Here is a 27966-nt window from a genome sequence, read left to right as displayed (position 1 = left end):
AAGACATACAGGAAACAGAAAGGAATTTCACATTTAGACTTGGGTCTCACCCCTGAGATTTCTCATTATGTGTATGCAAATATTCCAAAACCTGAACTATTTCTGGTCCCAAGCATTACAAAGAAAAAAAGGAATACTCATACTGATAAACCATGACTCCTCAAATCAACCCAGCTGCAACTGGCTATTCCAACAGGTGAACATGGCTGGGTAAATGCAAGGCAGCTGACTTCTTCATGTGTTTAACAGATGGGTTAACTCAGAAATCCAGTTTCCAGTCACTTCTGCAACCAAGAGCCCATAGACACTCTTCCTATTTAGTGCTCATATTTCAAGGCTTTCTCTTATTATTTTTATAGACATTTAATGTCGATAAATTTATCCAGCCTTCTGGATAAAATTAAGTCTAGTGTATAATCTTATGATCAACTGTTAGGTTTTTTCCAAAGATAGCACCTTTTCAAATGTCTGTGAATGAGTTCTAAGTGAAAATTGTATCTGTTATTCTTAAAGGAAAAAAGATAACAGGGTGCAAAGCACAAGCTGTTAAAAAGTCTATAAATAAAAATAGAGGAAAGTATGTACATTTACAACAGAATTTCTAAATCATACATCATTCTATCAGCAATATGAAAATAGTCTTGTTTGTCCTCCTTTTATTAAAATTCAAACATATTTCTTCCATCCTTCATGTTCTTATTCACCAGAAAATGCACATATTAATCACACTTTCATTTCTCCTAGGATGCCAATCAAATATCCTGATGATGCTTTCTAGGACAACACTTGAAAGCAGAATTTTTCATTTCAACAGGACTGCCATTCTGAAGGCTTAAGAGAGGTCTAATATTTGTGTGGCTTGGAAAAGGCAGGCTTCCCCTGTAGCTTGGCATCACCTGTGCAATTTTGGCCCTAACAGCCTGCACATATGACTGTCCCCAAACTCCATGGTATCCACTTATTTAAATTGTACCAACCCAAGACTCCAAACAGGTAAATGTCAGCCTTCTTCCCTTCAATGCTCCGTGCTTATTGTGCAAAGCTACACAGTTTACAGGAACCTCAAAAGTCATCTCTATATCATCTTATCACATAGGCTATGTACTTGATTATACCCAAAAGCTAAAAAGCAGTAAATTGTGCCTCCCCAGGAAGAAGCATAAGGCATCTCACAGCAGCTCCCATCAGCCATCAGACCAGCTGCCAACATTTCTGAGTTTCCTTTTACCTTGTCTGCAAGTGACAAGCTTGAAATTCAGGATCATGCTTATTTATAAGGGAAAGCAGGTGGTGAGGTCAGGGAGATGTGCGGAGGGGTTCACCCTCACCTTTGCTGTTAATATTTTATTTCCTAAATTGGGTGCTGAGTAGGTAGCTTTTGTTATATCATTCTGATTGCATTCTGGATGCCTGAAATATTTCATGTGATCTTATTAATAATGTGGTCAGAGAGAACTCTCATGTTCTTTGATCCTACAAAGCTATCCAACAGCTGTCCCACCACCACTGCAGAATTGTTCCCTTCTTACTCTTAGGACCCTGTCTTAGCTCCACATAACTTCTTAAAGGAAAAGGAGAGATGTGAAATCCTCTCCCCAGCATACTAAGATCCCGAGCGCAGTGCCCCACCTTGTGCCTCAGCAGAACCAGCATCCACCTATCTGACAGCACACACTAAATGGGGATGAGAGTCACTCACTCAACTGATTCTCTTTCCTTAACAATGTAAACACTTGGTACAGACATTCAACAAAACCCAATCAATTAAATTCAACTTTAAAAGATGAGATTACAGGGCCAGTGTGGTGGCACAGCGGGCTAAGCTGTTGCCTGCGATGCTGGCACCTTATCTAGGAGCACAGGTTGAACTGAGTCCCAGCTGCCCCACTTCTGATCCCAGCTCCTGCTACTGTGCCTGGGAGAATAGCGGAAGATGGCCCAAGTGCTTGGGCCCCTGCTACCCATGTGGGAGACTTGGATGGGGTTTGGGCTCCAAGCTTTGGCCTGGACCAGCCCCAGTTATTGAGGCCATTTGGGGAGTGAATCAGTGAATAAAAGATACCCTCTTTCCCCAGCCATCCCTCTCTGTCTTTCAAATAATAAATAAGTCCTTAACAAAAAAAATAATAAAAGATGAGATTACTAACATGAGGAATTTTGAAATTTCTTACAGGTGAATTAAGATGTCTCATGGACGACAATGGAATGATGATCTGAAGATCCACCTGTGCTTCATTCATGCCAGTTTTGGAACAAGGTACAGGATGAGCATCTTAATCTGAAATCTAAAATGCCCCAAACTCCAAAACTTTGGGTGTCAATGACACAAGTGAAAAATTCCATATCATAAAACTTTGTTTTGTTTATGAAATTATCTAAAATATTATACAGAGTTATCTTCAAGTTATGGGCATATGGTGTATATGAAACAAAACAGAATATCATGTTTAGACTTGGAGCCCATCCCCAAGATACCTAATCATTTTAATGCAAATATTCCAAAATCTGAAAAAATCCAAAACACTTCTGGTCCCAAGCCTTTTGCATAAGGGATACTCAATCTACAGCAGAAAATTCCCCCTGTTCAGTCCTGTAAAATAAGTTTATAAGCAAGGTATAGGAATTACCTCCTGCCCCTACTTTACCATCCTGCCCCAGGACAAAAGCTTGGGTTCCTAGCAAGTTCTTTCAGGGAGCATTCAGCTAAAGACACTTGACCCAAACTTGACCCAAAGGAAAACTGGCTCCATGGAATTTTCAACTTCTAATTCAGGTCTTTCTCTATCACTTGCTTTGAAATAGTCCTTTGTTTCTGAAATAGTCCAGGGTTCCTCAAACAAACTTGTTTCCAAATAGGGCCCTGGCACAACTCCACAGCACTCAGGGTACCTGAAAACCAAAATTCCAAGAAAGACAGTTTACCAACCATCTTAGAGCCCAAGTGTGGCATGCCATGGACTCTTAGGGTTAAAAAGGAAGTTAAGCACAATTTAGTTCAGCCTTCCTCCCTCCCAGCCCAGAGCCCCTTTCAGATCCTTTCCAACAGATGGTCACAATGGCACTGCTCAAACACTTCCCAATACAGTCATGCACTCTCCTGCAAGCAGATGGTTTCAAATGTTGACAGAAGTAACTCATCAAACGTCCTCTCTTGAACAATCAACAATACCCTTATAATTTCCACCACATCTCTGATTCAAGAAAGGCAACACTGGAGGCCAGAAGGTATTTAGTGCCTGTGTCATACCAGAGCTGTCTCCAGATCACAGTAAACCATTAGCACTTTGGGCTAGGTTTTTCGAGAATCTACTAACCCTTCTATTAACAGCATCTATGTTTCTTCTTAAATTGCCCTAAAGGGATTTACCAGAGACTATCAATCAAAAGTCCTGCTGAGACCTGAATACACTGTTCCACCAGCATTCTCCCAGCTTCTATACTCAACACTATCAAGAAGATATTAAAATGAACATTTCTAATAAGAAGAGTTATGTGATGTCCAGGGAGGGATGGATAAGGGTAGGGCATTTAGAATGGAAAAATATGAGAAAGGCCCAAAAGGGTCCTTTAGCTCAGAAATACTTTAAAATAAGAACATTTCTCATCTGGAGCCATTTCAAGCTTGCTGATGGATTTAGGGTCTACCATAGTCAGATCAGTGTCACTGAATTACCTTTCTTAAAAAGGTGAACACAGAGAGGAGAGTGGCTTGAAATGGCATGCGCCATTCCCTTCCTTAACATTCTGTGATACCAAGGAAACACGTCTGTTCACTGCCTTCACTACCAGCATACCCTTACACAGACATTTATATTTAACCATGGCAGAAAAGGAATTCAATTTTCTTTTTTCATTATTGACATGCTTTACCAAAAAAAGAAAACATGAAAACAGAAGTTGTTAAAAAAAAAAAAAATGAGGTTCTGGTCATCTTCACCCAGATGCTCCCTTGACAAGAGAAACACTACCACCATGGAATCTAATCAGTCAAGCTGCAGCCTGCAGTGGCCCCTCCAGGATTCTCTTAAAAGCAGTGTAAAGAAGTGGTTCTTTCTCCTGCTACCTAAGGTTGGAAACTCCTAGAGGACAAAGACGGCATGAAGGGTCTTCACAAAGTTCACGGAAAATATGTATCATGAAAAAACTATACATGGATTTCCAAAATTTTTTACACAAAAATAAACTTAGATTTTACCCTTTTTTATTTATTTTCACTTTGTCTGAAAGGTAGAAAGAGTTGGTCAGAGATCTTCCATCCATCGGATAACTCCCTAAATATCCAAAATAGCCAGGGTTGGACTAGAGCCAAAGCCAGAAGCCCGTAACTCAATCCACATCTCCCACATGGGTTGCAGGCATTCAGGTACCTGGGCCACCATCTGCTGCCTTCCAGGGTACACATTAGCAGGAAGCTGCGTCAGAAGCAGAGGAGGCCGGCGCCGCGGCTCAGTAGGCTAATCCTCCACCTTGCGGCGCCGGCACACCGGGTTCTAGTCCCAGTCGGGGCGCTGGATTCTGTCCCGGTTGCCCCTCTTCCAGGCCAGCTCTCTGCTATGGCCCGGGAGTGCAGTGGAGGATGGCCCAAGTCCTTGGGCCCTGCACCCGCATGGGAGACCAAGAGAAGTACCTGGCTCCTGCCATCAGATCAGCGCGGTGCGCCGGCCGCAGCGCACCGGCTGTGGCGGCCATTGGAGGGTGAACCAACGGCAAAGGAAGACCTTTCTCTCTGTCTCTCTCTCACTGTCCACTCTGCCTGTCAAATAAAAAAAAAAGAAAAAGAAGAAGCAGAGGAGCCAGGACTTGAAGCAGGCACATTATGGAATGCAAGCATCCCAAGCAGCAGCTTAACCACTGTACCAAATCTCTGCCCCCAAACTTATCTTTTAATTTACCCGTGAACTAGCTTTTGTGAAAATTCCCTGGTAGCCCCCATTCCTTCTGGAAAAATTTCCAGAGGGTATCCTGCTCACAGGCCATGTAAGGCCTGCAAATCATTTGTGATCTGGCCCTGCCAAGGCAACGCAGGCAGGACTCAAAATTTAATACCTCTATAGCAGGCTAATGTTTACACTGATAATTTTGTATGGCCTGCAAATGATGTTATAAATCTCCACGTGGCCTTAGGTTTCCTCACCCTTAAGTGAAATAAGATGCTTCCTTATCCTTCTAAAGAGGAGTTCAGTCTTTACAAAGAGTCTTTTTAGCAAGGTAGAAGCAGTGTGCTGGGTGGTGGGGGAAAGCATGAGGCCAGGAGTCATGAACATGGCTCTCAGACCTGGGTCTGTCACTAGACAACCTAAGAAGCTGGAAAGGTACTCCCTCACCAAGCCTTCATTTCCTCTCTGTAAAGCTTCTTTTAAGCCAGTGTTTATTTTAGTGTTGTCTAAAACCACCTACCTGTGTCAGAATCACCCATAGCCCAAATATCTGTACTTTTTAAAAATAAATTTATCTAACTCCATTTTTCCATGAACTTTAAAAATGATTGTTGTATTTGAAAAGGCGGAGAGACACAGATATTACCCATCTTCTCATTCATTCCCCAAATACCTACAACAGCCATATCTGGGCCAGGCCAACACCAGGAGCCTAGAATGCCACCCAGGTCTCCCACACGGGTGGCAGAGGCCCAACTTCTTGAGGCATCACCTGCTGCTTCCCAGGGTGCATATAGCAGGAAGCTGGATTTGGAAGTGGAGCTAGAACCCGAGCCCAGGATCTCCATTATGGGTTGTGGTCATTCCAAGCTGTATTTTAAATGCTATACCAAACGCTCATCCCAAATATGTATATTTTAACCTGTTCCTGAGAGGTTTCACACACAGTCAGGTTTGAAAACCTCTGCCTCAAGACCTAATGCTCTGTCATTCATTGTATGCAGTGAGCAACCATTTCTGTTCTTAGCTCTATGCTAGGTGTCATGAAGACAGAAACCTATTGTTAAGGCATTGATACCTCCTCAGAGAAAGCAGAGAACGTACTTGAAAACCTCCCATACAGTACCAAGTAACTTGTAATTAGCATTAAATCAATTGTCAGAAATCTTTATTACTGAAGGAATAAAGAGGAGGCAGCATCACTGACAGCTAACAAAGGCTGTGCAAGGGTAGGAGAGAGGGGACTGAGCAGGGCCCAGAGGAGCACACAGGATTTTTCACAGATGAAGTATTAGGGGGAATCATGACCCACAGACACCTGGGAAGCACCAAAGCTGGGGCCAGCACAAAAGTTTCTGGTTGTAAAGTGGAAAGGAATGCCTAGGGTAGTGTTATGGTTTGACTCCCCCAACTCATGCAGGCATGTAAGACCCAAAGTGGTATGTTAACAGTTGGTAGATTAATGTCAGTGCTTGATGGAGTCTGGTGGAAGCTTGAATCAATTATGGAGTCTGAAGGTGGGACCTATAGGAAAGGACTGGATTTGATTAGGTTGCTAGGGTAGAGCCCCAAGGTCGAATCATGATGTCTTAACAAGGAGAGACCACATAAAGGCTAGAGAAGAGTGTGCTCCCTGTGTCTCTCTGCTTCCTGGCCCACTGTGTGACCCTCCCTCTGCATGCAGTCCACCACTGGCAGCCTTCATCAGATGCCACACTAATGGAGCTGCCTGATCTTAGACTGTGAACCTCCAAAACTACAAGCCAAAATAAACCTTCTTCCTTCATAAGTAGAACCTCTCAGGTATTTTAAAGTAATGAAAAAGCGATTAATACAGACAGGAAAGGACAGCTAAAGTACACCCCCAATGTGATCTGCCCGAAAACAAACCCAAACTCCTATCCCCATAAACTCACCCTCTTCCTCCTAAATCAGAAACTTGTGGGTTGTCCTTGTCTACCCTATTTCTTTCTCCCTCATCCCTGTATTCGGTTTATATGGCCAAGACCATCTGACCTCACCTCCTAAGTATCGTCTCTGTTCAGTTTTTTTTTTTTTTTCAGTAATGCTAATTTATTTTAATCTTGAAATATTCAAGGAAAAAATAAACTAAAAAATACCATTCTATCTTCACAATACAACATTTCTCTTTATATTGTGTCTGTTATTTATTATAATTAAACTACAAATGAAACTATAAGATAAATTTCACTGGTGAATTCTACACACATATGAAGACATTTTTCTGCCTCTGAAATCCATACTCTCCCTCCATTTTGACTTGTTGATTGTTTATTATATTTACCCTTTCTAATAGTATTTCCATCATATATTTTACATATATTATCATATTAACATTCCTCAGTCACATGCTAAATCATTAATTAATTAATTAATTTAACTATCTTTTACATTCATGCTTTTGCTTGCTGTGATCGGCTGTGACAGGTTCAGATAGGGGAATCTCTCTATTATTTAAGATGTCAAATTCTAGTTTATATTACCCTTTAGGACTAAAAGTAGGATTTGGAGAACTACAGCATTTATAAAGTAGGACGGGCAGGGCACAGTGAAAATACCACAACAGTATAGGCGCTTCACTGCTGTGATGCTGCCCTTCCAGATTTCCACAGGCACATAAGCCTTTCATAGTGTTTGTGACACTTGAACGACTATTTACACTGATTCCGAGTGGTAGAAAATAAAGATGTCAAGTATTTCAGTTATCATCTCATTTCTGGAATTCATAAACAAATTGTAAAAATGTTCCCATTTACCATCTTCTGAAGTGCTTCCTGTATACAAGGCACATTCTACACAATAAAGCCAGCCTGGGATCTGAGGAAACAAATGACACAGTCCCGGGAAGGGAGATGGAATATGGATACAAATAAGAACACAAACTACCCAAATTCTCCATATTTACTATAGAAAAATGATAGAGTTTAATATTGAAATGAGTTTCAAGTTACACAATCATTCTCACATATATTTTACAGAGCTGTTAGACAAGCAGCAGAACTAATGCACCCTAAGGACAATTAACTCAAAGTATTTCTTCCAAAATATACATGGTCCTCTACAATGGTAAAATGTACTAATATTGAATCCGCACTTTCTTTTCCTAAAAGAAAAAAGTCAAGATCTTATACAACTTGACTCAGTATATAAATTCTCAAATAATACTGAAAATACTTTATACTTTGTTTTTCCTGGGTTTTCCTGTTAATAAACATTTACTGTTTATTATGTTATCATAAATGCATCACATGACCAGCACTGCGGCTCATTAGGCTAATCCTCCGCCTGTGGTGCTGGCATACCAGGTTCTAGTCTCGGTCGGGTGCTGGATTCTTTCCCGGTTGCCCCTCTTTCAGTCCAGCTCTCTGCTGTGGCCTGGAAAGGCAGTGGAGGATGGCCCAAGTGCTTGGGCCCTGCACCCCATGGGAGACCAGGATAAGCACCTGGCTCCCGGCTTCGGATCAGCGAAGCGCACAGTCGCAACGCGCTGGCCGTAGCGGCCACTTTCAGGGTGAACCAATGGAAAGAGAAGACCCTTCTCTCTGTCTCCACTGTGTAACTCTGCCTACAAGAATTGAAAGTCTCTTCAGAGTCCAAAGCAGAACTTGGCTCTTCTTCCATTTTTATTGGAATCTCCTCCTGTCTGTCATCTGGTAGCACTTCCTGAGCCGGCCGAGGCCGGCATCCTGCACCGTGGCGTGGCGCGGCGCTGTTCAGGTACAGGATCCTGTAGTCCTCGGCCACCAGGACTCCAGGCTGCTGACAACGACGTAGCTGCGCGGGCCACGGCGTCGGGGTCAGGGCGGCCGCGCCCGGCCCAGCCCGGGCCTCCCCCGTGGGCCTGAGGGATCCGGGGGTTCCCACTCCGGCGAGGCGCGGGGCTCGGAGGAGGGGGCCACGGGCGCTGGGGAGGAGCGGGGGGCCTCTGTTCAGTTCTTGTCTCTGCCCTTCACTGCCTCCTCAAAGGCCTCCCACTATCAGAGATGACCCTTTCTAATCCCTCCTTCACAGACCTGTCCAGGTAGTTAATATAAAGCACAACCCAAACTATGTTCCTCCTCTCCTTAAAATGACATCCACAGCTCTTCTCCTCCCATTTCCAAGGATGCACAGAATCCCTAGAATGTCAGTAAGCATCCTTTCACAACTGCTGACCCAAGACAGAGAGTCTGGGTAGTGGGCTTCCATGCCTCAGTCCCTGAATAGTAAACTTGTGGTTTCCCTTACACGTCACACAGTATTTGATCACCATGGCTTTGTTCACACCTCTCCCTCAACCACCAACTACCCCTCAGCTCTGCACCACTTCCTCCCCTCCACACACATCCTCATGTGTGTATGCAAAGGTGCATACACACACACACACACAAACACACAGCTTAGCCAACTCTTCTTCATCTTCAAAGGTAAAACTAGGCACTCATTCCTTCAGCTAGACATTCAATTCCTCAAGAAAGTTTTTCTTGACTTCCTCTCCTTTATCTTACCCCTTCCCCACTCCCTACTCCAACGCTGGCTTAGGCCCTGTTTTTTACTCAGCCCCCAGCCCCTATGCACACCTCTCTTGGCCCACTTCCCACACTGTATCATAGGAGAAAATAAGCTCCCTCAGAATAGACCCATGTTTTATTCTCTATTGTATCCTTAGCACCTGCCACAGTGCCTGACATTCAGAGATGCTCAGTAAACCACTGTAGAAGCTAACAGAGCCTTGAAGACAAGGTGGAGTTAGTAATAAGGAAGCACACAAGGCTTTAGTGTGGAACAATGAAATGACTAAACTTCTAGTTGTGGACAATTGTTCTGGCAGCAAAATGCTGACTGTATCAGAACAGAGGGCACCTAGAAGGAGCTCTGAGAGTTTTGTTTAATCCAGAAAATATTTATTGCTTTAAAAAGGAGAAAACTAACCACAGATTCTTGATAAGTGATTACTTAATTAATTAATAAATGTATTGAGCAATTCTAAATAAAAGGCATAGTGCTAAGTAATGTCCTTGTCCCCAGGAAACTTATAACATGATTAAGGAAACAAGACACAGTCTTAAGTCAAGGCAGAATATGATGGCAAAGACTCATAAGAGAAGAACAAACGAAATAAATGGCAACTCAAAGAAATGGGAGGTGACTTGAGTTGAGACCATCAGAGGCTGTGTTATAAAGGGACAGCATCTGAACCAAAACCTTCAGGAAGAAGGTACGTGTAGGGAAGGAGCAGACAAAGGCTGCACAGTGTAAGCAAAGGTATGCAGAGGGCAGATGTCCAGGCATTTCCAGGTATGTAGGACAGCTTGAGTAGATGAGAACAGGACAAGGTACAAAAGGGAAGACTAGGAACTACAGCTGAAAACACAGGCTAATGTCAAGAGCATTGGGTAACAAGTTAAGAAATCCATGCTTTGTTTTGTAGGCAGTGAATGGCCATGGAAGCTTCAAGCAGGAGGGAGAAGAGGTGATATCTCACAATCTGCTTAGGGTTTTATGAATCTGGCCATTCTACAGGATTTTTTTTTTTATTTTTTTTTTTGACAGGCAGAGTGGACAGTGAGAGAGAGAGAGAGACAGAGAGAAAGGTCTTCCTTTGCCGTTGGTTCACCCTCCAATGGCCGCTGCGGCCGGCGCGCTGCGGCCGGCGCACCGCGCTGATCCGATGGCAGGAGCCAGGAGCCAGGTGCTTTTCCTGGTCTCCCATGGGGTGCAGGGCCCAAGCACCTGGGCCATCCTCCACTGCACTCCCTGGCCACAGCAGAGGGCTGGCCTGGAAGAGGGGCAACCGGGACAGAATCCGGCACCCCGACCGGGACTAGAACCCGGTGTGCCAGCGCCGCTAGGCGGAGGATTAGCCTAGTGAGCCGCGGCGCCGGCCCTACAGGATTTAAGGGAGGGACTTGGAATACACAACAATGCTCAAAAAAAAAAAAAAAAGGCACTTCCCTCCAAGACAGAATGATCAATGAAGCAATAGCCTGGAATCTGGGAGAAAAATTAGAACCAGAACATAAATGTAAGGGTCAGATAGAACATGTCCTCCTTTGAGAATGAAGAGGTGAGAATGCAAAAAAATACTTAGGTAGTCAATATTCTCCATAAATCAGTTGGCTGTCCACTAACAGTAAGGCATTTTGCTAAGGAAGTGGGGGTACAGGAAAGCAGCAAAAGAATGAAGCTCCTCTCTTCTCAAGACCTGAGTCTTGTTTTTGAGTCTCTGGTCTGGGCCCCAGAACCCAAAAGTGATGTGGGACATGGAACCCAACACAATGGTGAAAGTTGAAACAAAGAAAAAGGAGAGAGAAATCACAGAGAAAGAAGGGAGGAAGGCCCAAGGACAACCGTGAACATCACTCACAGTTGGTCAATGGCAAGAGGAAGCAGCAGCAAGAGGAGAGGAGAATGAATGAAGAACATGAAGAAGAAAAAGAGAATGAATCATTGGAAGAGAATGAAGATAAATTGTGCTGCTGAGAGAGCATTAACAAATCATCCATCTTGCCCACACTGTCAGGTTTAATGACTTCATGAACATGATACTGGGAGATAGAAGCATGCCAGAAAATAGCCATATCCTTCGCATTTTTCACTTTGAAATTCATGGTTTATAAGTAACAGCCCGAGTTGAAAATGTCAACAAAACAAACCAAGTCACTGATTCATCTCCTCTTTTATTCTGAATTATTCCACTCCTACAATAATTATTTTACCCCACAAGTCCCCTTTTAAAAAGGTGAAGAATCAGATTCAGAGTATCTGGTGATTTTGTTCCACTTTCATTTTTCCAGCTTATTTTTATATTACACCTACTGATCTTCCAGCAACACAGTTTGAATGGAAGCCACAACAAATACCCATTATTCATTTCCTCCTTTCTCTGGTGACACAGATTCTCATCAAGATATATATAGGCTTTTAGTCAGTCGAACCACTACATCTGAGGGCTGGCCAATGACATTTCCCAAGCATGCTGCTCTGACACTGGTTCTTCCCACAGCCCTGGGGTTGTCTGAGCCAAGGCAGGGCCATGCTGCCCACCTACCTGCATGAGTTCATGGCTTTGCAGAAGATCATTCTCCAGCATCTCCTGAGTCAGGCGCCCCATGGTGCTGTAGAACTCGTCTGCTGTTTCACAGCATTCTATCTGCCTGCACGAAGAGAAGACAGACAAAAGGACTTGAAGACACCCATGCTGTACAACAGGTGGTGCATGTACAGGGCACATACAGACCCTTGCCATCAAGTCAATCAAGCTGGCAATCAACAAAAATCAAAACCTGGGCTACACTCACAGTGCAGCTGCTGTGTGTAGAGAAAAGATAAAAAGTGCCACAGGAGGCCAGTGTGGCAGTGTAGTAGGTTAAGCCTCCACCTGCAGTGCCAGCATCCCATATGGGTGCCTGTTCATGTCCTGGCTGCTTCACTTCTGATCTAGCTCTCTGGCCTGCAAAAGCAGTAGAAAATGGCCCAAGTGCTTGGGCCCCTGCACCCATGTAGGAGAAGAAGCTCCTGGCTTCAGATGGGCACAGCTCCAACCATTACAGCCATTTGGGGAGTGAACCAGCAGATGGAAGATATTCTCTCTCCCTCTCCCACCCTCCCTCCCTCCCTCTACCTCTCTGTAACCCTGCCTTTAAAATAAATAAATATATCTTCAAAGAAAAGATTTGTTCATTTGAAAGGCAGAGTTATAGAGGGAGGGAACGAGAAAGAGAGACAGATCTTCCACATGCTGCTTTACTCTCCAAATGACTACAACAGCCAGATCTGGGCCAAGCTGAAGCCAGGAGCCTGGAATTCCATCCTGGTCTCCCATGTGGGTAACAGGGACACAAGTACTCGGACCACCTTCCATTGTATTCCCATGACCAGGAAGCTGGAACAGAAATAGAGCAGCTGGGACTTAATGGGTGCTCATATGGGATGGCAGTGTTACAGGTGGTAGCTTAACTCTTTGGGCCACAATGCTGGTCACAAAACGCAATTCATTCTGTAGAAAGTTCCTCTACGTTAGTTTCCTTTAGTACTTTTTAAAGATTTATTTTAGAGGCAGAGTTAGAAAGAGATGGAGAGACAGAGTAATCTTAGTATACAAACAACATCATGATAGGTGAAATGGAAATACCTGGGGCTCTTTGCTTTGGATATTTCCCCCTTTCCCTTTCTGTAGAAGAAAGACTAAGTCTAACCTGCCTCACAGGTTGCAGGTGACAGATTCTTTATCTACGTACTGAGCTGGATGCAAGAAGCAGGATGTAATCTCCACCAAGCAACAGGGCCCTGAGAACTCAGGAAGTTCTACTTGTGAAACATCCTATAGACTGATGACTATAGATGGACATGAGAGGACTTCAACATGTCCATGGAAAAATGAAATTAAAAGGTAAATTTAGAGCAAAAAAAATGAAATCCACATAAACAACAGGTCATCAAAAAGTTCATGAAAGATGTGTATTATGGGCCGGCGCCGCGGCTCACTAGGCTAATCCTCCGCCTAGCGGCGCCGGCACACCGGGTTCTAGTCCCGGTCGGGGCGCCGGATTCTGTCCCGGCTGCCTCTCTTCCAGGCCAGCTCTCTGCTGTGGCCTGGGAGTGCAGTGGAGGATGGCCCAGGTGCTTGGGCCCTGCACCCCATGGGAGACCAGGAAAAGCACCTGGCTCCTGGCTCCTGCCATCGGATCAGCGCGGTGCGCCGGCCGCAGCGCGCCGGCCGCGGCGGCCATTGGAGGGTGAACCAACGGCAAAGGAAGACCTTTCTCTCTGTCTCTCTCTCTCTCTCACTGTCCACTCTGCCTGTCAAAAAAAAAAAAAAAAAAAAAAAAGATGTGTATTATGAAAAAATTGTACCTGGAGTTCCAAAACATTTTGCATCAAAATCAGTTTACATTTTAATTCCATTTCCTACAAACCTCTGAAGTGCCCTGATACAAAGCTTCAATGTTATTCAGGTGTACATAAACTGAAGACTTACACTATGCTGTTTATGGCAAGATCCAGGTTTGAGAACCATTTTTGCTATCAGGAGCTGTGTGACCATGAACCAGCTGACCACTTCCCTGGAGTAGTTTTCTCACTTGAAAAGACAGGGAGATCAATCCTGCCCACTTCTCAGGATTGCCAGGAGAAGTGCATACGACAATGTGCTTACACTGCCTAACAGAATGATGGACACTGCCGGCACGTGATGATGCATGATGGTGGCTGTCCCTTCCCCAGGACAAGCTGCACGCTCAAAACACATTTAACTACCATGAGCAAGAACTCTGAAACATTCATTCTGTCCAATGCATGCAGTCCCTAAATGTCACACACAGTAGCCAGTTACTTTCACCAAATTCACATCTTTAGAAGCACAGGTTCTAGAGCCAAGATGCCTGGTTTCAAAATCAGGCCCTTCCACTTCCTAATGGGGTAACTGACTGAGCTTCTGTGCCTCAGTTCTATTTGCAAAATGGAAATCATAATAGTGCACACCTCATAGGGTGGCGTAGAATAAATGAGTTAATACACCCAGAGTACCAGTCCACTACAAACACTCAGTGAACACTGGCTCTTATTTACAGCTATGATGATTTTAATAATGTGACATCGCTGGCACGACTATAGGAATAAATCTAATCCTACAGAAAATGAATAGATGGGAACAAGACCAGGACCACATCTTTTCCTCTTGATCCATCATTAATAACTAACACAGGATGCACATTTGGCCTAGCAGTTGAGACATGATTTAAGAGGCCCCCATCCCATATCAGAGTGTCTGGGTTCCAATCCAGTTACCTGAATGAGTAACTGGTGCATCTTTGTAGTTTGTTTGCAAAATAGTTAAAAATATTGGAAGTCTCCAGGAATGAAGCCCTCATAAATAAAAAGGCAGTTTAAAAAAAAAAAAAGGCTTTCTAGGGGCTGGCGCTGTGGCGCTGTGGCGCAGTGGTTAATGCCCTGGCTTGAAGCGCCAGCATCCCATATGGGCACCTGTTTGAGACCCAGCTGCTCCACTTCCAATCTAGCTCCCTGCTATGGTCTGTGAAAGCAGTAGAAGATGGCCCAAGTCCTTGGGCCCCTGCACCCCCGTGGGAGACCCGGAAGAAGCTCCTGGCTCCTGGCTTCAGATCAGCACAGCTCCAGCCGTTATGGCCAATTGGGAGTGAACCATTGAATGGAATACCTCTCCCCCCACCCTCTGCCTCTCCTCTCTGTGTAACTGACTTTCAAATAAATAAATAAAATCTTTAAAAAAAAAAAAAACATTGCCAATGATTTATTAGCTTTCTGACATGTTGTCGTTCATAGTTCTAATAAAGAAATACTTACATTTTCTCTGCTTCTTTTTGTTTATTTGAGAAACAGAGCTCTCCCATGTGCTAGTTCACTCCATAAATGCCCATGACAGCCAGGGCTGAGCCAAGGCTGAAGCCAGGCCCCTATAACTGAATCCAGGTCTCCCTCAGAGACCCAATCCTTTGGTCATCACTGTCCCCTAGGCATTAGCAGGAAGCTGGAGTCCAGAGCCTTTGGCACTCCAATATGGAACTTGGGCATGCCAATGGGTGTCTTAATCATTTGGCCAAAAGCCTGCTCCACTTCTTTGCTTCTTACATTACCCAAAAGGTAAAATTTTAATGTAACAATCATAAAATAGTAGAAATGATTGAAGAAAGTCTATGTTTTTCACCTCTGCTACTAACTAAGATGCAAGAAAAATCTACTTGGCAATATGCATCGGCAGTGCCAGATTTCAGCACAGACTTAAGTCTTGATAAAAGGAAAGCACTTTCACAAGTTCCACTACTGTGTGCCAAGCACCGTGTTTATCTCATTTAATTTTATCACAGTCCTGAAAAGCAGAATAAAAAATGTAACAAAAATTCATAAACAATCCAAATGGAGTTACTAACAAATCAACCTACTCATCCCCAGCTCTTCCACCTAAGTTCCTCTCTGTCTTCCCAGCCAGCATCCTGAGAGTGAACCAGCCAGGACACAAGCACAAGGGTGTGGTGGGAGGGTTGGAGGTGGAGGAAGAGAGGAGAAGCTCCCGACCTGAGGAAGCCACATCCACACACTCCGTCTGATCTAAGGATGTGCCAGCTGACGCCCCAGAAGGCTACAGCAACTGAACCAAGTTCACAACTTTCTCTTTTCCTCCTGCTTAACTACCACTGCTTTACCCATTCCAGTGCGTAAGTGCTTACGGCTCTCAACACCACAGTGCAGAACAAGACAGAAGAGAATGGAGCGGGGAAATCACTTACTCTCCCAATTTTGCCCAAATAGCCAGCGACACCCTTAGGATGATTTCTGACCCTTCGAAGAAGACTGAATCCCAAATCTTTAACACTGTGTGGTTAGGTAGGCACGTGGCAAAGAGAGTCAGAAACCACTGCATCGTGAAAACATTCGTAAGTGGGGGCTCATATCCACCTGAAATAAAACACACACATGATTCCCTCGACATAAACACCCTCTTTCAGTTTCCCAAGTCCATCTAAATATGCCAAGCTTCCTAACTGATCTCGTCACCTTTCTAAAGCTTGCCCTTTCCTCCTTTTCTCCCCCATCTGTTTCTGGAAGAATATACGTGTGCAGAATAAAAACTCAGTGACATGAACTTCACAAATTCTTCATGGTTTCAAAAATCTTAACCTACTTACTCTTAATTAAACTTGCTTTGGATCTACATTTTGTAGGGTGTTGAAAATTAAGGAGGTTTTTCTCACCAAAAACAGGATTAAAAGAAAAGATTTTACTTTCTCAAAAACAAAAACCAGGCCAGTGCTATGGTACAGTGGATTAAAGCCCTGGCCTACAGCACTGGCATCCCATATGGGTGCCAGTTCAAGTCTCAGCTGCTCCACTTCTGATCCAGCTCCCTGCTGATGTGCCTGGAAAAGCAGTGGAGGATGGCCCAAGTCTTTGGGCCCCTGCACTCACGTGGGAGAGTCAGAAGAAGCTCCTGGCTCCCGGCTTCAGATCAGCTCAGCCTTGGCTGTTGCAGCCATTTGGGGAGTGAACTAGTGGATGGAAGACCTCTCTCTCTTTGTCTCTGCCTCTCTCTGTAACTCTGCCTTTCAAATAAATAAATCTTTATAAAAATATTTTAAAAAGCAAAAGCCAAAAAATTTTACATATTAATAAAAAATTTTCAATTAAAATAAGGGGCAGACATTTGGCAGAGCAGTTAAGTTGCTACTTGGGATGCCCACACCCATATCAGAGTACATGGATTTGAGTCATGGCTCTACTTCCAATTCCAGCTTCTTGCTACTGCACACCCTGGGAGGGAGGGAGTAGTGATGGTTCAAGTACTTGGGTCCTTGGCACCTATACGGAAGGCCAGGATTCCAGGTTTCTGGCTTCAGCCTGGCCCAGCCCCGGCTGTTACAGGCATTTGGGAAATGAACAGGCAGATCCCTCTCTCTCTCTCTCTCTCTCTCTCTCTGTGTGTGTGTGTGTGTGTCTGCCTTTCAAATTAACTTTTTAAATTAAAAACTTTTTAAAGAAAAGCAAAAGCCATCAGGATTTTTTAAATATTATAAAACCCACTTTTATTCAAATGCTGCTGAAAAGAATACAACTGCTCATTATAAATTGTCTGCCTACATCTTAAACTATACATAAGTATCAGGTCACAATGGAATTAAACTAGAAATCATGGATAGGTAGCTGGAAAATTCAGAAATATTTAGAGACTGTACAACAATTAAGTTTTAAAAGACTTTGAACTAAATTATACACTGTTTAAAAATCTGGTACCCAGCCTATTTTGAAATTTTTGATTTCACTAAAAAACATAGCACACTCTCTCACTTTTTAAGATAACATAGTATGCATTATAATTAAATAAAAATTTAGATAATTAGACTGATTATCCTTCCAAATTACAGTCAGGAAAAACAATCACCCAAATTTCTTTGCTCAGAGATTAGGATATAAGGTTGTTCTCATGGCCAAGTGCAAAGTGCATAGGGAAAACCACATAGCTCAATGAAGTGTGTCTAACTCGGTACAGGCAAGGTTGGTCTTCCTGGAAGGAAGCATCATTACACCCATGCAGGTACACAGTTATGCTGCACACCAGACCAAATGAGAAGATTGTTGGCTCAGAAGGAAATGCTTAGAGACATCTATATGCAGATTAGATCCTCAAAAGTCTTTAATACATTTCCAGATTTAACAGTGTGAGATCAGAGTTGGCTGGGAATGCACTCTCCACAACAGGATCCAGCAATCATTTACAGGAAACACAAGAGCTTTTTACATTATTTTTATTTACTTGAGAGGCAGAGAGTGAGCAACAGACATACAGATAGAGCTCCCATCTTCTGGTTCACCTCTCAAATGCCCACAATAGTGCATATGAATCAGATGAAATCATGAACCAGGAACTCAATCCAAGTCTCCATTGTGAGTGGCAGGGGCCCAACTACTTGAGCCATTACCTGTTCTTTCCAAGGGTGAGCGTTAGCAGGAAGCTTAAATCAGAAACAGAGCTAGGACTGAAACCCAAGCACTGCAATATGGAATTTTTTAAGATTTATTTATTTATTTATTTGAAAGTCATAGTTACAGAGAAAAAGAAGGAGATACAGAGAGAGACCTTCCATCTACTGGTTCACTCCCCCAGATGGCTGCAACTGCCAGAGCTGGGGCAAGCCGAAGCCAGGAGCAAGGAATTTCTTCCAGGTCCCCCACATGGGTGCAGAGGCCCAAGCGTTTGTGCCATCCTCTGCTGCTCTCCCAGGCCCTTAGCAGGGAGCTGTATTGGAACTGCAGCATCCAGGACTCTAGCTGGCATCAATATGGGATGCCAGCTTCGTGGGTAGCAGCTTTACCCACTATGCCACAGAACCGGCCCCCCAGTTTGAGGGGTCTTAACAAGTAGGCCAAATGTCCACCCCAGGAAACAAAGGAACTTCTGACAATTGTTTCTGGTATCCTGAACACAAACAAGGGAGTACAAGAAGTGGGTATAATTAGGGCTGCTAGCTTAGGTTCCTCTGATAACTGGATGACACCCACCAGACACAGTGATCCTCCACTCACCCAGAGCTACTGTCCCATAATCTAAGTAGTTCACACAAAATCATGTTTGTGCTAACCTGTATGTGTAGCTCAGCTTTAGTGAATTCTTGAGTTTGGTGCCAGCTTAGAGTGACTTAGCTAGCTGTTAAGAGAGTACACTATTTGGCTGGCGCCATGGTTCACTAGGCTAATCCTCCACCTACAGCGCTGGCACCCCGGGTTCTAGTCCCAGTTGGGGCACCAGTTCTGTCCCAGTTGCTCCTCTTCCAGTCTAGCTCTCTGCTGTGGCCCGGGAGGGCAGTGGAGGATGGCCCAAATGCTTGGGCCCTGCACCCACATGGGAGACCAGGAGGAAGCACCTGGCTCCTGGCTTCGGATCGGCTCAGTGTGCCGGCCCTAGAGGCCATTTTGGGGGTGAACCAATGGAAGGAATACCTTTCTCTCTCACTGTCTAACTCTGCCTGTCGAGAGAGAGAGAGAGAGAGAGAGAAACACTATTCATCACCTAGAATACAATATATCATTTCAGTGTTGATCTGGTGCCAGTGAAGGGTTAGGCTCTTGGTTCCATGTGTGACCTTATATTTTTGCAGTTTTGTATTGCTTTTGTTTTCTAGAAGTCTATCTCACTGCACCAAACTCTTACCAGCAGAAATACCTGGAAACCTGTCTTTCCATTTAAGGTTTAGGCTCATCTCTACAGTGAAAGGGAGAGGTCAGAGGTTTTCAGAGGAGGAATAGCACTGAGTCATCACTACCTCCACTTTCTTTGTTTGCAGTTCTCTGAAGCATATCCAGGTGCTGAGATAATTCTGGGAGCTTCAATCTCAAGAGATCTCTGAAGACAGCCATATCCACAGACAATGCCCGGAGATTATTGACAAAATAGCTTTCAGGAAGTACCTTATCAATAAGGTAAATCATGATCTGAAGAAAAAGATAAAGAACAAAACTGTTTTTGTACAAATCAGGAGTCCAACACATTCTAAATAGAAATAACATATTCAAATAGAGAAAATGCCATCAGCCAAAGTACATCATGCTTTACATGTGTTGGTACCAAATGTTCTGGATTTTCAAGGCTCACCTACACCCTGAGGGGGGAAGGAGCAGGATAATTATCCCAGTAACTCAGATCTACAGTCTGCTGCTATCTGGAATTTAGAAGGACCTGAGTCCCCCATTATGGCTGTGGCTGCTCAGCCTCACTCTGAGAAATGACAAAGCACTCAACAGCCTACAAGAGCCTCAGTAATAGCTCCTTGAGATCAGAGCAGTTTGACAAACTCTATATGGAAACCAAGAGCTGGCCCATCATAAAGCAGCCCCTGAGGCAGGCCTCCAAAGTCACTTTCCATCAACATGGGTAATTGGAGCAACTGATGTTGGCTTTTCACCCACTTTTCTCTCTTGGGAGAACACAACTAGGTTTTGTTTGGACAAATGATATTTTGCTAAGTATATATTTCTTTCATGAGACTGTCACATAAGTCTTCCAAATTACTATTTCCATTCTGATTCTTCTATTTGTATTATCTTTTCTAAAATGTCAAGAACCACAAAAATGATCCAGGAAAGCACACACAACATTTTGGACATCCATCCTGGTCCTTCCTCCGTCCCATGCTTGCTCTATGTATAACCGGCTCTGGAAAAGACCAGCTCACTCCCCAGAGCACCAGAAAAACAAAATTAAAAACCAAATCATAGCTGTCCCTGTATGCTGATAACGAAATAGCTGTTTCACATCTTTTATTCTCTGGATACTTCAAAATTCTATTTTCAAAAAAAAAAAATTATCTTCCAGTCCTGCCAAGGCCCAATTTGTCTCTCATCCCTGGCTTATAATTTCAACTTTCAGGGTCATAGCTTTCAATGAGCCAATATGGATGAGTACATACTCTTGAAAGAGCCCTCCTGAGATCTCTCTTAGTGGGCAGTTCCAGGGAACCTCACTAAGACATCTGTTGTTAAGATAGAAGCTTCCAGGGAGGGCCAGGCATTGGGCTTCTGATTGAGATGCCTCTGACTCTGCCTCCAGCTTCCTGCTAATGCAGATCCTGAGGAGCAGAAGTAATGGCTCAAGTAACTGGGTTCCTGTCACCCTCATTGGAGAACTGGATTGTGCTCCTGACTCACAGCTTTGGCCTCAGCCCAGCACCAGCCATTATGGACAACTGGGAAGTCAACTAGCGAATCAGAGTGCTGAAAGCCAGAACTCAGCAACAGGAAAAGAAATATGAGGGGCTCTTCAAAAACTTCATGGAAAATGTGCATTATGAAAAGAAACACACATGGACATGTTAGACCAAATTGATTTATCTTTTCATTCCATTGTTCCACAAACTTTTTCAAGTATTCTTATTCAGCCTGTGTGGAGGGAGGAGGTCCCAGGTAGGAAAGTATAGATTTCCAGCAGGGACAGGGTGCCCTGGTGAGGACCTAGCACTCCATGGTCAGAAGAGGGTTTTTCAGGAACATGAGGAAAATTTTAAGGAAACAGTCTGTCATTTGTTGTACTGTGCATCTGAAGACAAGTTATACAATTATACAAGAAAAATATTCATGTTTTATTAAGAACTTATGATCCTTCAAAATTATTTGAAAACAAGAAAAACAAAAATAATCTAGTTAGCCTTGTAATTTTTGAGATGCAATGAAATTCTCTGACACCATCTCAAAGTCTAGTGTTAACAGAGAACATCAAGGGTCGGCACTGTGGCGTAGTGGGCCAAGCCTCTGCCTGCAGCGCTGGCATCCCATATGAGCGCGGTTCATGTCCTGGTTGCTCCTCTTCTGATCCAGCTCTCTGCTTATGGCCTGGGAAAGCAGCAGAGGATGGCCCAAGTGCTTGGGCCCTTGCAGCTGCATGGGAGATCCAGAAGAAGCTCCTGGCTCCTGGCTCCTGGCTCCTGGCTCTGGATCAGCTCAGCTCCAGCCATTGCAGGCATTTGGGGCATGAACCAGCGGATGGGAGACTTTTCTCTGTCTCTCCCTCTCTCTGTCTATAACTCTACCTCTCAAATAAATAATAAATTAAAGCTTTTTAAAAATTAGAGAACAGTCAGCCCACTCACTCTACTCACTCCACTCACTCCTACATGTCAAAGGCCAAATATTATATCTTTTAAAATAGATTAGTACAAAACAGCACTCTGGCCTCAGAATCAGCCCTTAAGGCATTCAGTTCTGGTTGAAGAGCTCATGAGAGTATTTCAGGCATGGAAAGCCAAGACACTCTGGCAAAAAAAAAAAAAAAATGACCTAAATGAAAGATCTCTGTGAGTGAGATCCCAGTGGAAAGAACGGGCCATCAAAGAAGGAGGTACCTTTCTCTGAAGGGAGGAGAGAACTTCCACTTTGATTATGACCCTGTCTAAATAAGATCGGAGTTGGCGAACTTAAGAGGCTTCCATAGCCTTGGCAACTCACGACAAGAGCCTCGGGTGATTACTGATGCCATAAATAAAAGAGTGTCAATTGTTAACAACAGGAGTCACTGTGCACTTGCTCCCCATGTAGGACCTCTGTCCTTAATGTGTGTATTATGAGAATTAATGGTAAAACTAGTGTGGGTGCAAACTGTTGAAATCTTTACTCAGTATAGAGTTGATCTTCTGTATATAAAGATAATTTAAAATGAATCTTAATAAAGAATGGTATGAGAGGGAGTAGGAGGTGGGATGGTTTGGGAGTGGTTGGACAGGTATGGGGGAAGAACTGCTAAAATTCAAAAGTTATACTTATGAAATTTATATTTATCAAAAGCTTTCTATAAAAATAAATAAAATAAAATAAAATAGATTAGGACAAATAATGAGAGAGCTTCAAATTTTAACAGTTAACAAAATAATTACTAAGAAAAAGCAGTAAGTGCTGAAGAGCAGAGAAAATTGCTCACCTACCCCTAATAAACCACATGCAAAGTAGTAATTATGATTCACAGAGACCAAAAAGATGGTGGAAAAACACTAGGACTCCATATTTTACTCAGCATCAGAAGGGTTTCCTCATGAACTTGACCTTCCTCTGCATATTAAATGTCTAACCACAAGTTCTACACATTCCCAAGTGATGATGTCATCTCATCACATGGGGCTCATTTTCTTGGGGCAGAAATAAAAATACTTTCTCAGCTTTACCTAATATTTCCTTATGTGAATTTTTAGCTTCCCAAGTATCCCTGAGCTCTTTCATGCTTTTGATGTCTGCCCTCTTCCCCAAACTTCCCCAACCCACCCCAATCTGAATCACTTATTCCAACGTTTCAACAGAACAGATCCCATTTTTATAGTCATACAAGTCACATCTGAAGGGGGGAAATGACTAAAGCTGATAGACTGAACAAACAAAATTTCCTAATAAAAATTGTCTCAAAGTCATGTATTTGATCTGTCACTACCTTTCCTCCATTTGATGAACAAGGAGCTTTAAAACAGTTTCCTCAAATACATGAATGGAAAAAGTGAGAGGGCAAATGCAGACTTGGATCACAGCAGGCTGGTTTTATTGTTAGGTACAATGGGGTGTATGAAACCAGGAGGAGCACCTGTTTATTTTTCCATACCGCATCAGTCAGTGATTGAGAATAGCACCACGGCATTCACCTAGTCAAACACAGAGCTGGGCAAGGGGAGGTTCTGACTGCAAAGGCTAACCACGCACCTCGTCTATCACAAAGCAGTGCAATCAACAGTGGCTTAAAAGCTCAGATATGATTTGGCAACCTGAGGTTGCCCTAAGCAAATACAACAGTAGCCATCTCCACATTTAAAGGACTATTTCTGGTGACTCATTGAGTAACATTCAGATCTTTAAGCTTAAATAGCTGTTTTCCCACCTCAAAATGCTTATGGATTTTCTTTTAACTAAACAAGATTCTAAGGCTTTGAAGATTAAAAGATTATACTTCATTTCCATTACATTTCTCCCTGCAAACACCTTCCACAGACCCTCACCATCAGCCCGCTTCCTCCATAGCTTGTCTCAAAGGAATGGCCCAGAAGACAACCCAACCATAATTAAGTACAACTGGTGTGGTTGGTGATTTCTAATGAGACCCCCAGGAACCCCCACTCCCTGGTAGTCACATCCTTGTATTAGCCCTTCCCCTTGGAAATGAACAGACTATGGATAAACAATGAGATTTCACTTCTGAGATGTGGCTACAAATCTGTAACTTCAACTCTCCGCCTGGCTTCCCTCTTCTATTCTTGCTAACTCAGGGACGGCAGCCACCAGGTTGTGAGATGGAAGAGCCCACGTATAAGGTAATGAAAGGAGGCCTTCAGGAACCAGCAATCCAAAAACTAGGACCCTCTGCCCAACAGCCTGTGAGGAATTAAACCTTGTCAACAGTCATAGGAACAAACCTGGAAACAAAGTCAACCTGTCAGACGAGACCACAACCCCAGCCAATAGTTTGAATGCCACAGTGATGTGACCTTGAGCCAGCTGACTCAAACTGTGAAGTCATACAAGTTTGCTGTTTTAAGCAGCAAATTTCCTATACAGCAATGGACAATACAACTAATACTTAACTTGAACATATAATGACTTACATTAGTGAGACTAAAAACCCAATCATTCTCCTCACAGTTGGCAGCTACAGGAAGGAGTCTGTCAACTGACATGGCTTTAAACTGGGGGAAACACTATCACAGGTAACTACAAACGTGTGGCAAACATCACGGAGTAGGGTGGGGCATTAAAGAAAAAGACTTCTAATCTCCGACTCTCAGAAGAATTGCAGTTGCCTTCACCAGAGCCTGACACTCACTTTCAGTGCATCACCTTCGTTGCCTTCCATCACCTCCAGAATCAGCGCAGCCAGGATGTTAAAGCCTTGGCAGTACCCAACATTTTTGTTCCACCGGGCATAGGCCAGCAGCACCCGCTTCAGTACAACCCTGTCCTGCTCCGCCTCCTGGCCACAGTAAGAACTACAGCCTGTGCGGTGAAGATCCTAAAGTGAAGGAAAACAATATTGTGAATATAACTCTTAACCCACCCTCTGAAAACAAGTACTTTTAGACACTTCTTTGTCCCATCATTAAATAGAGTAAAATTATCCACATGCATTTAGGGGCTGGTGCTGTGGTGTAGTGGGTATAAAGCCACCATCTGTGGTACCAGCATATTGGCATCGGTTGGAGTCCCAGCTGCTTCACTTCAAGTTCAGCTCCCTGTCATGGCCTAGGAAAGCAGTGAAGGATGGTGCAAGTGCTGGGGCCCCTGCACACACATGGGAGACCTGGAAGAAGCTCCTGGATCCTCAGCTATTTGGGGAGATTCATTCTCTCTCTTTCTCTCTTTCTCTCTTTCTCTCTCTCTTTCTTTCTCTCTCTCTTTCTCTCTCTCTCTCTCTCTCTCTCTCTCTCCCAAATAAAAATCTTTTTTAGAAAAAAGTCTCGGCCGGCGCCGCGGCTCACTAGGCTAATCCTCCGCCTAGCGGCGCCAGCACACCGGGTTCTAGTCCCGGTCGGGGAGCCGGATTCTGTCCCGGTTGCCCCTCTTCCAGGCCAGCTCTCTGCTGTGGCCAGGGAGTGCAGTGGAGGATGGCCCAGGTGCTTGGGCCCTGCACCCCATGGGAGACCAGGAAAAGCACCTGGCTCCTGGCTCCTGCCATCGGATCAGCGCGGTGCGCCGGCCGCAGCGCGCTGGCCACGGCGGCCATTGGAGGGTGAACCAATGGCAAAGGAAGACCTTTCTCTCTGTCTCTCTCTCTCACTGTCCACTCTGCCTGTCAAAAAAAAAAAAAAAAAAAGAAAGAAAGAAAGAAAAAAGTCTCATTATATCCTTATAATTGTATCTATGAAATATGTGAAATCTATTCTGTTCATATTAATAAAAAAGTATTTAAAAGAATTTCAAATTAACAGTAAAACTTGTCTTCAAACAGTACTTTATAATTTGTGGGTCTGTGTAGATGCAAACTGTTGAAATCTTCACTTAGTATAGAGTTGGTCTTCTGTATATAAAGATAATTAAAGAGGCCGATGCTGTAGCATAGTGGGTAAAGCTGCTGCCTGCAGCACCAAGGCCCAGCTGCTCCACTTCCAACCCAGCTCTCTGCTATGGCCTGGGAAAGCAGTAGAAGATGGCCCAAGTCCTTGGGCCCCTACACCTGTGTGAGAGACCTGGAAGAAGCTCCTGGCTCCCGGCTTTGGATCGGCACAGATGCAGCCATTGCAGCCAATTGGGGAGTGAACCAGCGGATGGAAGACCTCTCTTTCTCTCTGCCTCTCCTTCTCTCTGTTTAACTCTGATTCCAAATAAATAAATAAATAAATAAATCCTTTTTAAAAAGATAATTAAAAATGAATCTTAATGAAGAATGGGATGGGAGAGGGAGTAGGAGGTGGGACAGGAGTAAGGGTGGGAGGACGGGTATGGGGGGAAGAACCACTATATTCCAAAAGCTATACCTATGCAATTATATTTATTAAATAAAAGCTTTCTAAAAAAAAGCATTTCAGTAAACCTAAATAATTTTTAAATAAGTATATACAGCTTATATCCATAAACATTTTTCTATTTTTTTCCTAATGTTTTATATTATGCTTTTTTAATAAGATTTATTTATTTAAATGAGAGGGAAAGAGAGAGAATCTTTCATCCACTGGTTCACTCCCTAGAAGGCCCCAAGGACTGGAGCTGGGCCAGGCCAAAGCCAAGAGCTTCTTCTGGGTCCAAGCACTTGGACCATCTTCCACTGCTTTCCCAGGTGTATTTGTAGAGAGCTGGATCAGAAGTGGAGCAGTCAGGACACAAAGCAGTGCCCAGTGCTGCAGGTCCTGGCTTTAACCTCTGAGCCATAGTGCCCACCCCCAATATGCTTTCTAAGAGAGACTGTCGAATAGAATCTCAGTGAGACAAGTTTTCTCTGAAAGTGGTTCCAGACGTTATGATGTGGTTTAAATATAGTATACCTTCCCAAACTCACAGAGCAGCTTCAACTCTAAAGTCCTATGTCAATGGTACTAAGGGAATGGAAACTTAATGCAGTTACACAGGACCTCTCGGAAGTAAAGATTGCCTTAGGTCATTAGGGTGCAGCCCCCAGGATTGAACTGTGGTGGCTTTCTAGGAAACCATATAGACAAAGATCATGGTACTCCTTGTCTCTGCCATGAGATGCTCTGCATCATCTTGGTACCCTGTTAGCAAGACTGCCACCAACCACAGGCTGAACCAATTGGGCCCACCCTGCACTGAACAGGGCACCTCCAGGCCCATGAGCCAAAATAAGCCTCATATCATTTAAATCAGGCTGCCTCAAGTATTTCATTACAGCAAGACATAACTGACTCATAAATAGAATTCAAAAGTGATTCAATTACAAAATTACTTTATAATTTCATACAAATTGATGATTTGTCTCAGATAAAACAAGTCATTTCAACACATAATAATAGAATCTAACATTATGCCTTTCTACAAAACACAACTTAGCATCAATACCTTAAACAATATTAAGGAGTAAAACCAAAATATCAAATACAATTTGTAATTTAGAAATACATAAAAATATTTGTCTAAGACAAAAAAATCCTTCTTTGTTTTACAATTTTAAATTTATAATTGTGTGTGACAAAAATAAGGGCAGGCCTTTCGTACAACTTGTTAAGGTGCTGCTTGGAACACCCACATCCCATTCAGAGTGCCTGAATTCAAGTCCTAGCTCTATTTCAGATTCCAGTTTCCTGCTAATGGGAGGAAGCACTTTATCCTCTGACAACTAAGTAGGAGACCAAGACTGAATCCCAGGATCCTGGCTTCATCTTGACCCACCCCCAGGTGTTGCTGGTCCTTCGGGAGTAAACAAGTGACTGGGAGCTCTTTCTATGTGTGTGTCTGTCTGTCTCTACCTTTCAAATAAAAAATGAAAATAAAGATTTTTTTATGACAAAAACATTTGCCATACTTTCATATTTAATGATGGTAATTTCTACAACTTAATTACCAAGAAGAAATTCTGATTTTCAGGAGTTGAAGCCATTTTACTGGCAAAGCATTCATGTCAGTGAGAAAATAAATGATCCTCTTAATAACA

At 43.5% G+C, this 27966-nt stretch overlaps 1 protein-coding gene across 4 annotated transcripts in view; it reads right to left on the bottom strand.

Annotated features, from left to right (window-relative positions):
- TBC1D30 (TBC1 domain family member 30) overlaps positions 1-27966 on the bottom strand; it is a 107107-nt gene that overhangs the window by 23449 nt on the left and 55692 nt on the right. For all 4 annotated transcript variants that reach the window (XM_017341953.3, XM_017341952.3, XM_008256739.4 and 1 more), the window contains 4 exons: positions 24691-24876; positions 19670-19838; positions 16142-16310; positions 11929-12034 (listed from right to left, as the gene is read on the bottom strand). In XM_017341953.3, the coding sequence (XP_017197442.2) occupies positions 11929-12034; positions 16142-16310; positions 19670-19838; positions 24691-24876 (630 nt within the window). The remainder of the gene's footprint in view (positions 1-11928; positions 12035-16141; positions 16311-19669; positions 19839-24690; positions 24877-27966) is intronic.

This window comes from Oryctolagus cuniculus, chromosome 11, assembly GCF_964237555.1.
Source record: "Oryctolagus cuniculus chromosome 11, mOryCun1.1, whole genome shotgun sequence".
Classification (NCBI taxonomy): domain Eukaryota; kingdom Metazoa; phylum Chordata; class Mammalia; order Lagomorpha; family Leporidae; genus Oryctolagus; species Oryctolagus cuniculus.
Note: the sequence above shows the minus strand (reverse complement) of the source record. Positions and strands in the feature narration are given on the sequence as shown.